General features: G+C 43.8%; 1 protein-coding gene across 1 annotated transcript in view; it reads left to right on the top strand.

Annotated features, from left to right (window-relative positions):
- Positions 1-12,854, top strand: part of wwc1 (WW and C2 domain containing 1) — a 38,110-nt gene extending 25,256 nt beyond the window's left edge. Inside the window, exons 11-22 of the mRNA XM_084028934.1 lie at positions 1,463-2,151; positions 3,539-3,656; positions 3,752-3,922; positions 4,128-4,320; positions 4,666-4,803; positions 4,940-4,989; positions 5,473-5,665; positions 5,906-6,076; positions 6,186-6,278; positions 7,615-7,845; positions 7,926-8,044; positions 8,135-12,854. Coding sequence (XP_083885060.1) covers positions 1,463-2,151; positions 3,539-3,656; positions 3,752-3,922; positions 4,128-4,320; positions 4,666-4,803; positions 4,940-4,989; positions 5,473-5,665; positions 5,906-6,076; positions 6,186-6,278; positions 7,615-7,845; positions 7,926-8,044; positions 8,135-8,201 — 2,233 coding nt within the window. The 3' untranslated portion in view covers positions 8,202-12,854. The remainder of the gene's footprint in view (positions 1-1,462; positions 2,152-3,538; positions 3,657-3,751; positions 3,923-4,127; positions 4,321-4,665; positions 4,804-4,939; positions 4,990-5,472; positions 5,666-5,905; positions 6,077-6,185; positions 6,279-7,614; positions 7,846-7,925; positions 8,045-8,134) is intronic.
- Positions 12,855-13,012: the final 158 nt, after the last annotated feature.

Raw genomic sequence — 13,012 nt, 5'->3', positions numbered from 1 at the left:
GATTTTCTGAAAAAAGGTGATTTAGTTATTAGATTTAAAGCGAGCAGTCAGACGCAGCAGAGCTTTGAAGCGATGGGGAGTTTTTAACTTTTAAGGATCAAGCATTTTCTCAAGATGAAAGACATTTTGTTCTCTTCGTCTCTTTCCGTTCCAGTCATGATCTCGCCACAAATCACATTTTCCCAACAAAACCCAGAGAATTGCCTTTTTTTTTTTTTTTTTTACGAGATGACGCAAGGCTGCTGTAAGAGCTGTGCATGTTTGATAATAAGGTTTAATATTTAACCGTGCTGAATTATAAATTCAGGAGTGATGATCTGAGGGGTTGACAGTGACGGTGCTCTCTGACTCCTCCTCCTCCTCGGGCTAGTTACCCCCCCCCCCCCCTCGTTCGTCCTGTCTGTCCTCCTCGTCTGATTGGCTTCCCCCCGGCGGACAGGAACTCCTCTCTGTCTGCGCTAACGAGCCTCCCAGCTTTAATTAGAGAGCCGGTCATGCAGAGAGAGGAGGGAAGGAAAATGAGAGGAGAGTAGAGGAACAATATTCGACTTTCCTCCTGAAATTAGTCTCAGAAGTCCAATATTTAAGGTGTATTTTAGGTCCTCGGTTTTGGTTTGAAGCTTTTAGATGGCGATGAATATCTCGCCTGCTGGGCTGGGACACGTGGGGGGAAAAATAACGAGAACATTGGTGCCATTACTGATTAAAGTGTTGTAAGTCAAGATTATTTATACAGCACATTTAATGCAAATAGGCTATTTAAAAATACTAAAGAAGCAACGCAGCATAAGAAAATAAAGAGGAGGCGTACAGAGGAGAGAAAGGGAAAGGAGGGCAAAATATGAGAAAAGGAAAGTAGGGAACAGTGTGTGAGAGACAGACGTCTGCCTGCAGTTTTGCTTCCGGCTCTATACACCACGCTGCTTTCTTCTTTTTTTAAAATCTTAATTATTCTTCCGTCTTCTTGCCTAAGACTCACTGTCGCTGTTTCTTCTCTACCTCCGCTGTCTTCCTGTCTGTCACCATCCTCCCAGTCAGCACACTGTGAAATGATACAGTATTCTGTTTGTTACAGATATAATATTAATCACTTTTTAATTTCACGTTGAGCTGATGCTTCTAATCCAACTCGTCACAAATCAGATCATCTTCAGAGTCATAAAGGAGGCTCCTCAGTGCATGTTGGGGTGTTTTTTAGGGATCCTTTTATTATGAATTTTTTACAGCTGATGGACAAGCAGTTATAAAGAAGTATAAGAGTCAACATCTTATATCTCATTCAAAAAAATCCCCCCAAAATCTGAAATGCCTTCTTCAGCCACATGTTTTATCGGTCTACTAAGTATTCTACACTAAAAACAAAGCAGACTGACAACTTGAACCTAAACACCTCATAACATAACGTGAAAACAGTTAAGCATCAGGAGAAAGCGTGGATCATAACCTCTTCTCTCTCCTCCAGCCTGTCGGCCAGCACTCTGTCCTGTTCGTCCGGCAGCAGCCGAGGCTCCCTGACGTCCAGCCGCGGCTCGCTGGCCACCACCTCCAGCCTGGGCTCCACCTCCTCCCTCAGCTTCACCGACATCTACCTGGACCAGCCCGAGCTGGCCGACCCGGACTTCCAGAACAAGCTGGACAGCCTCCTGCAGGAGGGCGGCCAGGGAGGCTACCGGCCCTCCAGCTCCATCACCACCATACACGAACACGAAGTGGTGACGGGCTCGGCGGGGAGGACTGCAGAGAGGGCCGAGGGAGAGGCGGGCGGGGCGGGAGGCGACGCTGGCTGCTCTCCTGGAGGAGGTGCAGGGGGAGGCGTAGGTGTCGCGGCGGAGTCGGGGTCCTCCAGGATCCAGGCGCTCAAACTGTCGGAAACCCCCCGATCCATGAACTCGTTGTCTCCCCGGTCTTCTCTTTCCTCGCTGTCGCCGCCGTGCTCGCCGCTGGTCACGGACACTAGTTTCCTGCCCGGAGAGACATTTGCGGGCCAGATGGGGCCCGGCGGGTTGAGCCTGGACCTGGAGCTCCACAGCAGGCTAGCGGAACTGGAGGTCAGCCTGGACTCTCAGGAGCAGCGGCAGGAGGAGCAGGGGGGTCCTGGGAGGCTGGAGGAGAAGCTGAACCACAACACTACGCTGGGCGAGGAGGTCAAAGGTAAACCGGAAGCTTTAGTTCTTTGATTCTGCTTCATCCACGATGTTCACACAACTCATGATCGCTGTAGAAATATGGGCGGGGTTCTGGTCTTAACTCTGCAATACATCACAGTGTGACGTGTCATTAAAAGTCTCTTAAATCGCTCTGATCCTCAAAACAATCTCGTCACATCTCTACCGCAATCAAAAATATGTTTGCATAATAACTCAGCAGGGCCGCGGGCTAACGACTCGAGTGATAATTCCAGTTAATGGCATGACAACGATAATCACGATGAATCGTCTGCAATTAGAAGACAACCAGAGAAAGAGAGAGGGAGAGGGAGAGAGAGGAGACTACACAGCAGAGATGCTGGTGATGTAACGGCTTTATCTCCGTAACGCTAGACGTCAGAGAAAACACTCCGACTTCATTGGAAAGCAGGACACCAGGAATCCTTCTCCTTTTCATTGTGTGTGTGTGTGTGTGTGTGTGTGTGTGTGTGTGTGTGTGTGTGTGTGTGTGTGTGTGTGTGTGTGTGTGTGTGTGTGTGTGTGTGTGTGTGTGTGTGTGTGTGTGTGTGTGTGTGTGTGTGTGTGTGTGTGTGTGTGTGTGTGTGTGTGTGTTGAGTAATGTGATACTGTGTGTGTGAAACCTGATTGCTGGTGGGAGCGATGAAGAGGAGGGGTGAAGGTGGGTGTTGGATTACAGCCGCCGGGTCACCTCTGTGCTGTTTGAACTCATATTTGAAATGCGTTTCCGGGGCTTTTTACATTTTTATTAACCTGTCTGTGTTAAAGTTCGGGCCTGTAGTTTAAAATGGAATGAGTTGTACCATGGTCAATAAATGTAATGTAAATAAACCATCAGATTAATTTAATGTCAAATTAAAATGGCTTTTAATTCCAGTTTTGATGATTCTTAATCTAAAAATATTGTGCAAAGAGCAGAAGTGTGAAACAGGTCACAATACATGTGATAACAAAAGAGTTACTGGTGCTCAGAGACGTTGCAACTGAAATTAATTAAAGCTGATTTCTAGTAAAAGAAATTAAAAAGCACAAATCAAACATTACTGTGAGTGAGTGTGCACCTCTGTGTCTGTCCACGGCTAATCTCACATTCTGCTGCAGCAAACTGCATCATATATCGGGTGCCCAGTAAAGGCTGCATGCTCGAGGACCTCTCCTGGTTGTGATGACACACACTTTATCCCATCTTTTATTGCCTGTTTTATACTGCTGATGACTGGATGCTGACTCCTCATTAACTACTACTCTCTCCAGCCAGTAGAGGCCGCTAGATAAATACAGAATATTACCAGACTTTTTACACAGAAATCCACAAACAGAATCTTTTTGTAAGCGATATTCTCACTTCGCTTTCCTCTACCTGTGGTCTTCAGACTCCGCCCCCCAGCTGCGAGGGTCGGGGACGGCGCCAAAGAAGATCGGCGTGACCTCAGCGGTGTCGGACGAATCGGTGGCTGGCGATAGCGGCGTGTACGAGCCTTCGGAGCGCAGGTACGCAGAGCTTGAAGAATAAACATTTGAAGCCACCCCTCAGTCTCAGTTTACATGGTATTAAGAATGTGTGTGTGTATGCGTGTCTCCTCCAGGCCGGGCCTCCCTGCAGACCTCCTCCTGGGCTCCTACGAGGAGAGGATGCCGCTCGGCTGCTCTCAGGTGCAGCTCGGCTTCCGCCACGAGTCCAGAGACCAACGCTTCACCATCTACGTCATGCAGCTGTCCAACTGCACCGCCCTCTGCCTGCCCGCTGACCAGAAAATGTACGTTTACTTCAGTCGTGAGTCATTTAGGTGTAAATGTACCAAAAAGAAGAGTAAAAGAATAGAAACTGCTGGTGAGAACAGTACACAGAAAGCAGTTTATATATTGCGTATGTATGTATGCGAGGGCAAAGACATATTGAATCCAACAGCAGAGACGGTCCATGTAAAAGCGTTGTCATGGCGACGCCGGTGTCTCCTGCAGGTACGTGCGTTCTGCGGTGCTGCCCTGCGTGGAGGCCAGCCGCTGCCTCTTCAGGACGCGCGGCTCGCTGCCTCAGGACGTCGTGGAGGTCAACGAGGTGTTCAGCATGCAGATCTCCCAGAGTGCACTGCGGCAGAAGACGCTGAGGGTCGACGTCTGCAACACCAGCAAGTCGGGCCACGAAGAGTGTCTGGTAATGGTTTCTTTTCTTGTCCAGCAAAGATTTAATTGTCTTCGTTAGTTTGAAGGTCAAACGTTACAATATGAAAACTTAACAGTTGGGTACATTCATTTGTTTTCATCATATATAAAAACATGAATGTTCATAATTTTAAGCGTTTTAAGCATGATAGTTTCATATCATCCCATGCATTTTTGGGATGTTGGTGAAAAAGTTGAGTTATGTCAAGTCTGAGATGCGTTTGCATCTTTTATGATAACACAATAATTACCATACTTACAGGTACATTGAACACTATTGTGGCCGTGCTGAATAATGAATCATGAATTCTTCCTCCCCCTCCCCCTCCCCCTCCAGGCCGGAGCCCAGATCAGCCTGGCTGATGTCAGCTGCTCGGAGGAGAGATGCACCAAGTGGTATAATCTGCTGAGTCGTGCCTACATGCCCGAGATCAACAAGGACAAAGAGAGCCGAGCGGCCGGCAGCGCTCACAGGGTACAAAGGGGGCCGATACTTAACTTTCAGAGTCTCTGGAACAAACATTTACAGCTGATGATATAGTCACATACCTTTAAATGTACACATTAAACTTCCAGATGTTTGGTGCTGATGTGTGTGTTCTGGGTTTCAGACTCATGTTTCCAGCAACGACAGAGTCGGAGCTCCCGAGGACGACGAGTGGTGAGTGTTTCTCCATTTCCCTCATCTACACTTTTTATTTCTTCCCTCCTTTAAAGTCACCTGACCGTTGTTTCTGATGATTTTACTGATCAGAACTGAAGCAATCAGTCGTCAACGCGTGTGTTTGTGGAGAAAGAATGTAGCCCGGCAGGTTCAGACCGTCAATAAAGCTGCTTGAATTTAAGTGACACCTCCCCCCGCTCTTTAGAAGGAGCCCTCCACCTTTCCTCCCCCTCCACCTTTCCTCCCCCCTCCCCCCTCCGAGGAGGAAGCACAGGTGTAGGTCAACATAACACCTGTCTTCTTTCACAGGAAGGAAGGGATTAGACCACTTCCTGTATCTAGTTACTATAGTTTATACACATACTTGGTATATAGATAGTTGAGTTTTATTTTTAGTTTGTTATTGATGTTTTAGTCGAGATGAGAATTAAGGAATTTGTTTATCAGATCCTCATTTTTGATTTTTTTCTGAATTGCCAGGCACGGTGACTCCCTGGACATGTTTGATGACGAAGAAGGAAATGGCGTGGAGGAGGTGGGACCTCTGGTGGAGGAGGACGCGTTTTACCTCGACAGCAGCCAGTGGGAACCCGAGGAGGAGGAGGAGGAGGAGGAGGAAGAGGAGGTGACCAAACCTCCTCCTCTTCCAACAGCAACGGCCATCACAGATAAGGTAAGAATAATCCATCATAAAAGAGGAAGTGGAATGTCATTTTCTTGGGTTTTTGATGTTTTGCTCATTCTTCTGATTATTAAAAAATCAAAGATTTAATCCGTTTATGAAATAGCTTCCCTTAAGAGTTGAAGTTGATGTAATTTTCCATCCCAGACATCGAAGAAGCTTCCAAACTCGTAACATGTTTAGGATCCTGATCTCTCTCTGTGTTATTATCGGCGTGTCCTCTTCGTCCAGGTGAACAAGGAGACGAGCATGGACAACATGTTGCCGTCCCACCACTGCTCGGTGGTCCGACCTAAGGAGCGCCGCCCGGACGTCCACCAGCAGAACCCCTTCATGCGGGGGAACACCATAATCCGCTCCAAGACCTTCTCCCCCGGACCTCAGAGCCAGTACATCTGCAGGGTAACTCTCTGAAACACTCTCTCCGTGTCCTCCTCCTCCTCCTCGTGACTTGACAAATGTTCGGTCGGGTTCGTGAATTAAAATGTCACTCTCTTGTTTGTGTCTCTAGATAAACCGCAGCGACAGCGACAGCTCCACCCTCTCCAGGAAATCTCCGTTTGTCAGAAACGCTTCGGAGAGACGCAGCATGCGCATGAAGAAGGTAGGGACTCCTTCCTCACGCCGACCGTGATTCAGAGATGGTCAAAGGGCGATGATGATGTCATAAACGATGCTACAGATGCTGAGTTGTCTTTCTTTCTCAGTATAACTGATGCAGTACACAAACAGCTTTAAACTTTACTTTCATGAAACATTTGAATTCAATTGTATTTTCAAAATAAGATAATGTTGCAGGGTTTGTTTTGGTCAGATACAGAGACATATATAGTCTTTTTATTTCATTCATTTTTAATTTATCACAGTAAATTATGTTTCATGTGTAGTATATTTCTTAACATAGTTAGACAAAAAACAGAAAAAAAATTAGACAATTCATAATGAAATAACAAATCTAAGACACCTTTGTGTTTTTTTCTCCCATACTCATGAAATTCTTTACGTTTTATTTATTTGTATGCCCATCCTGATAGAAAGAGTTATTTCATATTCGCTATTTAGTTTTTAGATGGAATTTCTAATAACCACATTATCAAATTTGTGACATTTTGGTGGAGGGGTCTTGACATTGAAGGCGTTGGCAGTAAAACTCCAGCAGTTTGACTTTGTTACAGTATTTTATATCTGCTGCCATCTTCCTGCAAGTTCTCGACAGTTCTCGAGTCAGACCTGCAGGTTTAGCGACCACATGAACCGTCTCCTCAACACGGAGAGCCTATTTGCATTTTTTTTTTGCGTCTCAAAGCTGCCAGACGACTCCCAGTGAAGTGACTCTTAACATTTAATAAGCATCTGAATGTTTAATGCAGCTCTGCCGTTTGCCGGCTTCTATTAATTTCAAAGGCAGGCAGTGAAACTCTCAGAGGGGCTCAACAGCAGTCAGACATCCACAAACACATCATGTGTGTTACTGTTGACTTTGAAGACCTTTGCAGACATGAAAACGTCTGTTATGAATATAATGCTAAATAAAGAGGCCAGAACATGCTGACTCGCTGTCGTTTGCCAGAAGTTCAACACCATTTGACTTTCTTTGTATTGCTTTAAAGGCAAGTTATATAATTGTTGTCAAAAACCACTTTATTTTCTACTTTTTCTTCTTGGCAAACGATCACAAAGTTGTGCTGCACGTCCCCATCGGATCGTAGGTGGAAGATATTAACATCGCACAGTCTCCGTGTCTTTTCATCTCTCGTCGGCTGCAGGAGGGATTTTAAATGTTATTTTGCAGTTGCAGCCTTTATTAATGTTCAACCAGAGTTTGAGAGAGGCTTGCTCCTGAATATATTTGGGTTTTGGACGGTAGACAAAATGTGATGGCTGTTTCATAGACCAAAAGAATGACAACAACTGTGCATCCCTCCCTGTTCTCCCTGCAGCCTCCCATGCAGGTCAAAGGTCTGGACGGTCTGCTGCGGACGTCGCTGGACCTGGAGCTGGACCTGCAGGTGTCTCGGACGCGGCAGGCCCGGCTGGCTCAGGAGCTGCGGGTGTTGCGGGAGCTGAAGTCCCAGCTGGAGAAGGCGAGGCAGCGGGGCCAGAGGGAGCTGCCGGCCTGGGTCCAAGAGGACGAGCGCTTCCGCCTCCTCCTCAAGCAGGCCGAAAAACAGGTGAGCGACCCGTTCTAGGGGTTTACTCGATGCATCCGTCTGTGATTCTGAACGCCTCCTGTGCTCTCGCTGGCGTTCAGACTCGTGAGGAGCAGCTGCAGGAGAAGCGGGTGGAGAAGATGATGAGGGCGGCGGCCAAGGACGTCCACAAGATCAGGGGTCAGAGCCGCAAAGAGGTCCCCGAGGTCCAGACCTTCAGGTGGGAGAGACGGAAAAGAAAACAATCGTATTGCATTTTTAATTTATTTAATTTAAACATGTAACTCGACTGCTTCCCGTGTGATTTCAGAGAGAAGATGGCATTCTTCACACGTGCAAAGAGCAGCATCCCCGACCTGCCGGCGGACGACGTGTAGAGAAGCATTTCAAAGTACCCCCCCCCCCCCCATGAGTCTTAACCTGCTGTTCCATACAAATGAAGCAATGTTTGGCGGTGTTATGAAGAAAAAAATACTATGTTTATTAGAGAAAATACTCAAAAGTGTGAAGAAACACCTTTTTTTTTTTAAAGAGCTCAGTGTTTCTTATGTGGATAGTCTTTGTTTGTAAATTAGTGATAGCACTGCTAGAGCTTTTTTTTTTTTCTTTTCTTTATTATTTCACTCTGTCTCTCTTCCACTCTGTTTATGCCGTCGTCCGTCTGTTACTAACAGGCTGTTTGTAGGCTCTTAGGTGTCGAAAAACAAATCATTCCAGCACAAAGTCGCACAGCTGCACGTGTGCATACCAACCGTTTTGTACTAAAATGATTTGGACAAACAGATATATATATATATATGTATAAATATATGTATATTGATAGCACAAAACAATGTCAAACAATGGTACTAAAGTAAAAACAAGCAACGTAAGCTGATACCTAAACTTATACTTACTATTGACTTTCATTTTTTTTTTTTTAAGCATTTTGAAAACGTCACACACAGATGTGCACAATGTTGACGGCACAGCTGGTTGTAAAAAAGCATCAGCATACTTCTGGTGGAGCTCCGGCCTCTTTCACTACAAAGCAAACACAAGAGAATCACTGGAGTGTCTTTACTTTACAAACATCACTGAATGAACTGGATCTGATAGTTGAAGAGGTGAGATTCTTCTTACACACACACACACACACACACACACACACACACACACTCGGCCACGTTTAGAAATGGCACTAACTCTCACTAACACTCAGGTAGTTGATCGGATAGTCTGCACTTTAAGAAAGAAAAAAAAATTGGAAAAGAAGAAACTTGGTGTGGGTTTTTTGGGAAAATTTAAAAAAAATCCAAAAACCTTTGCCTCGAATGCGCTGGAATGATTATTGATTGTTGACGCACACGAAGATTGTCGAAACACACACACACAGGAAGTGACGTTTAAATGTTGTTGTTTTTTATGACTGTGAACTAAAAGGAGTTTTTAATTTCAGACTTTCCGACTGTTTTTGTTTCCGTTCTCTAACTGGACGTTTTTGTATAAATATCTGAGTCAAATCTCACATCACGTAGAACTGGAAGCCCTGCAGCTGAATCTGTATACTGTTGCCATGGTGACCCGGCAAACGTGAACGCGACTTTGTTTTCTTCTGATGGAGTCTTTAAAGTAACACTCATCCATATTTTTATGTTAAGAATGGATTAAAATGACTTTGTGTCGTTGTGCTGCCCCCAAGAGGCCAAGAAAATAGGTTTCACTTTTTGGTTAAATGCCACAATTAATTTATTACAAGTGCATGTGCAGGTCTTCAACCAACTACAAACAAATGAATATCGTCACTCAGATAAAATAATTTGTAAATTCTGAGAATCTATGTAAAGGAAATAAATCCCCTCCGTAGATGCCGTCAATTAAATATAAATTTAATTACATTAAATGTAAAACTGCATGGTAACCTGGTGTGGAAATCCGAGGAGAACTTGTATTTAGCTTTTTTTTTTAATTCTGATGCGACGGTGTGGAAGTCGGTTCACCGTTTGTGCCGCAGCGACGTGATTTCTATTCAGCTCAGTGAAGACTCACGGACGTCTGACTTCGTTTCCAAGGCAACCTGACTTACTAATCAGCAGCAGACCTCGACTCCGGCACGTCTCTTGTTTACTGACTCTTGTGTTTGAACCTGGATGTTGAGCAGCTTTCATAGAAGTCGTCCTTCTTGCTTTTTTCCCTTTTTTTTCAACATTTCACCAACATTTTAAAGCAAAACTCCTTCGGTGATATACCTCATCTTTTTTAAATCCTCCTTTACTTGGATTTTAGTTTAGGTGTCAGGGAGGACTTTTATACCGACTCTCCCATCTGAGAAGATTTGAACGACCACAGCAGCAGGAAGTAGACCAGAATCCATTGCAGCAACAAGACCAGGTTTAGTTTTCAATAAGAATCAGAGACCGCATTCTCATTACTTTGCTTACTACCTCATTTCATGACCAGGGTTTTATTACATTTCTTCCACGTGAAGTGTAATGACCACAGTCCAAAGACTCACTTAACTGACAAAACTACGAGACAAGCAACTGATAATAATATTATATATTAATACATTATTAATATTCCAGCACTACGGGAAAGACGACAGTTTAAAGCAGCAATACTTCCTGGCTGAAATCATTTTTTCACCTCACTGAGCAGTATCGAGAGAAAACAAGGCATTATGGGAAATGTAGTAAATGATTAACTAAAGTAAAAGTGGTAATACAATAATTAATAATAGCAACAAAAGAATAATCACCGACTGTGTGTGGTCAGACATGCCGACGTCCCCGTTCCTCTTCTTGCTGGGTTACCATGGCAACCGGGTGCCTCGGATTAAGGTGCAGATGTTTCACTGTTGAGATGTTTAAACTGTAGACCAGATCCCGTGGAGGGTTACCTACAACTCTTTTTTTGTTTTGCCTTGTGTGTGTGTGTGTGTGTGTGTGTGTGTGTGTGTGTGTGTGTGTGTGTGTGTGTGTGTGTGTGTGTGTGTGTGTGTGTGTGTGTGTGTGTGTGTGTGTGTGTGTGTGTGTGTGTGTGTGTGTGTGTGTGTGTGTGTGTGTGTGTGTGTGTAAGATCAATTTAGGAAGTTGATTTTGACCTCTTTTCCTTATTAGGTGTCTCTACTTCCTGCCCCCCCCCCACATGTCCCCTCCCAATCCTTCAGAAATCTCCCAAAAGTCCCCCAAAGTCTTGTTTTCTGACAATGAAAAACTGTAGATGTATCTGCACAAACAAAAATGTACCCAACACATTCAGGTAGAAGTAGGAATATTTTGCACAAGTAAAAAATAATACACAAATACATACAAACCTGATGGGGAACTGAGTTGAATGCTGTGAGGCTGCGTTCACACTGCAGGAGCTGAATGTTTGGTTCATATCAGTCTGAGCGGTCGCATCTCGCAACGAAACAACGGAGAGAAAAAAGAACATCGGTACCAAAGATTTAACACACAGGATCCAAATCTCAATCTCATCATCCGCTCATGTTTGAGTCTGCTATGATGTCAGATATAAAATAAAAAGCACGATATCTCCTGTAAAATGAGTTGCAGTAAAAACTTTCTACTTTATTAATCTAATACAGTTAATCTGCCATCAAGTCTACTTTTGAGATTCTACGTTCTTAGTTATTGGTGGTGTTTCTTGTATTCTGGCCCTTAAATACTTAGAAACATCTCTCACCATAATGTTATTCACCTTTAATCATGACCTCAATGGTAAATGTACTGTTTATTCATTAAATCTACACAGGTTTTGATGGTAGAATGAATGGCTGAGCTGCTGTATTGATTACAGTAGATTGTACTATGGACACTGGCTGTATCTTCATGGTGTCTTAACATCTGCCCAGAGACAGCTGATGACGTAACCTCCAGTTTGAACTGTTTGGGTTGATCAATAAGGAATCCACAGATGAAATGACTTCAGTGACAGAAGCTTGTTGAGACTTCTTTGATTAGAGCTGCTTCGTTTTCTCTCTCGGCTGCTTTCAAACAGACAGTCTGAGGTCAGTTTCTTTCTCTCTAGCAACTTTGTAGATAATTATGAGTCCTGAAGGTGCGATCGTGTAATGCATTTTTTTTTTTTTTTGCACAGCTCAGACTCTTGACTGATCCCCAGCTTGCACAGGCTTGTCGTTTTTCTCTTAAATTCATGTTTGTCCAAAGTGAATCTCCCTCGTCAGGACAAACCTGAGTTCATTCTAATCCGACTGCTCAGACTGAGGCGAACGGATATGTTAAGAGTCATGTGACAGAAGCAGTCCGCTCTGGTTTCCTCCCACAGTGTGAATGCAGCTGTGAACTCTGACGGGGCCGGAGGGTTTCAATGTAGCAGGAACAATGTGAAATTAATGAAAGCCTTTGCAGTTGTGTGAGAGAGTGTGCCTTTTGGAAAGCAACACGGAAACTTTTTTTTTTTTCTTTTTCCCCCTGTCTTTATTTTCTCTTAAATGTCCAAACTTTGCCACCGTGAAGAAGCTGGAAATGTAGAGAAACGTTTGCATTGATTTTTCCGAATGCAAACAGTTTGTTGCTTTTGTTTTCCTCCACTGTAGAACGAGTAGTTTTAAATAATAGGACTCTCTGTAGGAACAGTTATGTTTGTTTGTGCGTCCATTGAATCTTCTCACGATCGATTCAGAGAAAAAAAAACATGATATTAGTCACAAATAATTATTTTTCATCATAGGTTGTGATTTAATTCTTGTTTGTTTTTTGAAGTTCAAGTGCATTTTTCCCTCCCCCCCTCATTTGATTGTTTTCCCCCCCCTAATGAATCTGTTTGTATTACGACTGGTGATGAACCTGGTAATGTGTATGGAGGCGGCTATGAGAAACGTACAGCATGTATTTATTGCACTTTGTGATTTGGGTGTGCTTTTCCTGTTTTTCTTTGTAACGCGAGAGTCCCGAAAAGCTGTGAATTTTATTCTCAGACACTGTACTATCGACCAGAGTTGTAAATATTTCACCAGCACAAAAAAATACCAAACAATATGTTTTGTAGTTTCACAACAAATAAAAAAAAGTTCTTCTCTTCTATTTTGATGTGTTCGTGTACTTTTTAATGCATCTGGTACTATACTACTATATCAGTAATAGTAAGCTTATCATGTGTGGTTTTAAAAAAATGTCAATCTAAAAAAACTATAGCTGTCTAATGCATTTATTGCGGTAAAAGTTAATTATTTACATTTTGA

The sequence above is a fragment of the Eutrigla gurnardus genome (genome assembly GCF_963514095.1).
Source record: "Eutrigla gurnardus genome assembly, chromosome: 15".
Lineage (NCBI taxonomy): Eukaryota > Metazoa > Chordata > Actinopteri > Perciformes > Triglidae > Eutrigla > Eutrigla gurnardus.
The sequence above is the reverse complement of the archived record's forward strand: the minus strand, read 5'-3'. Positions and strand labels throughout refer to the sequence as shown.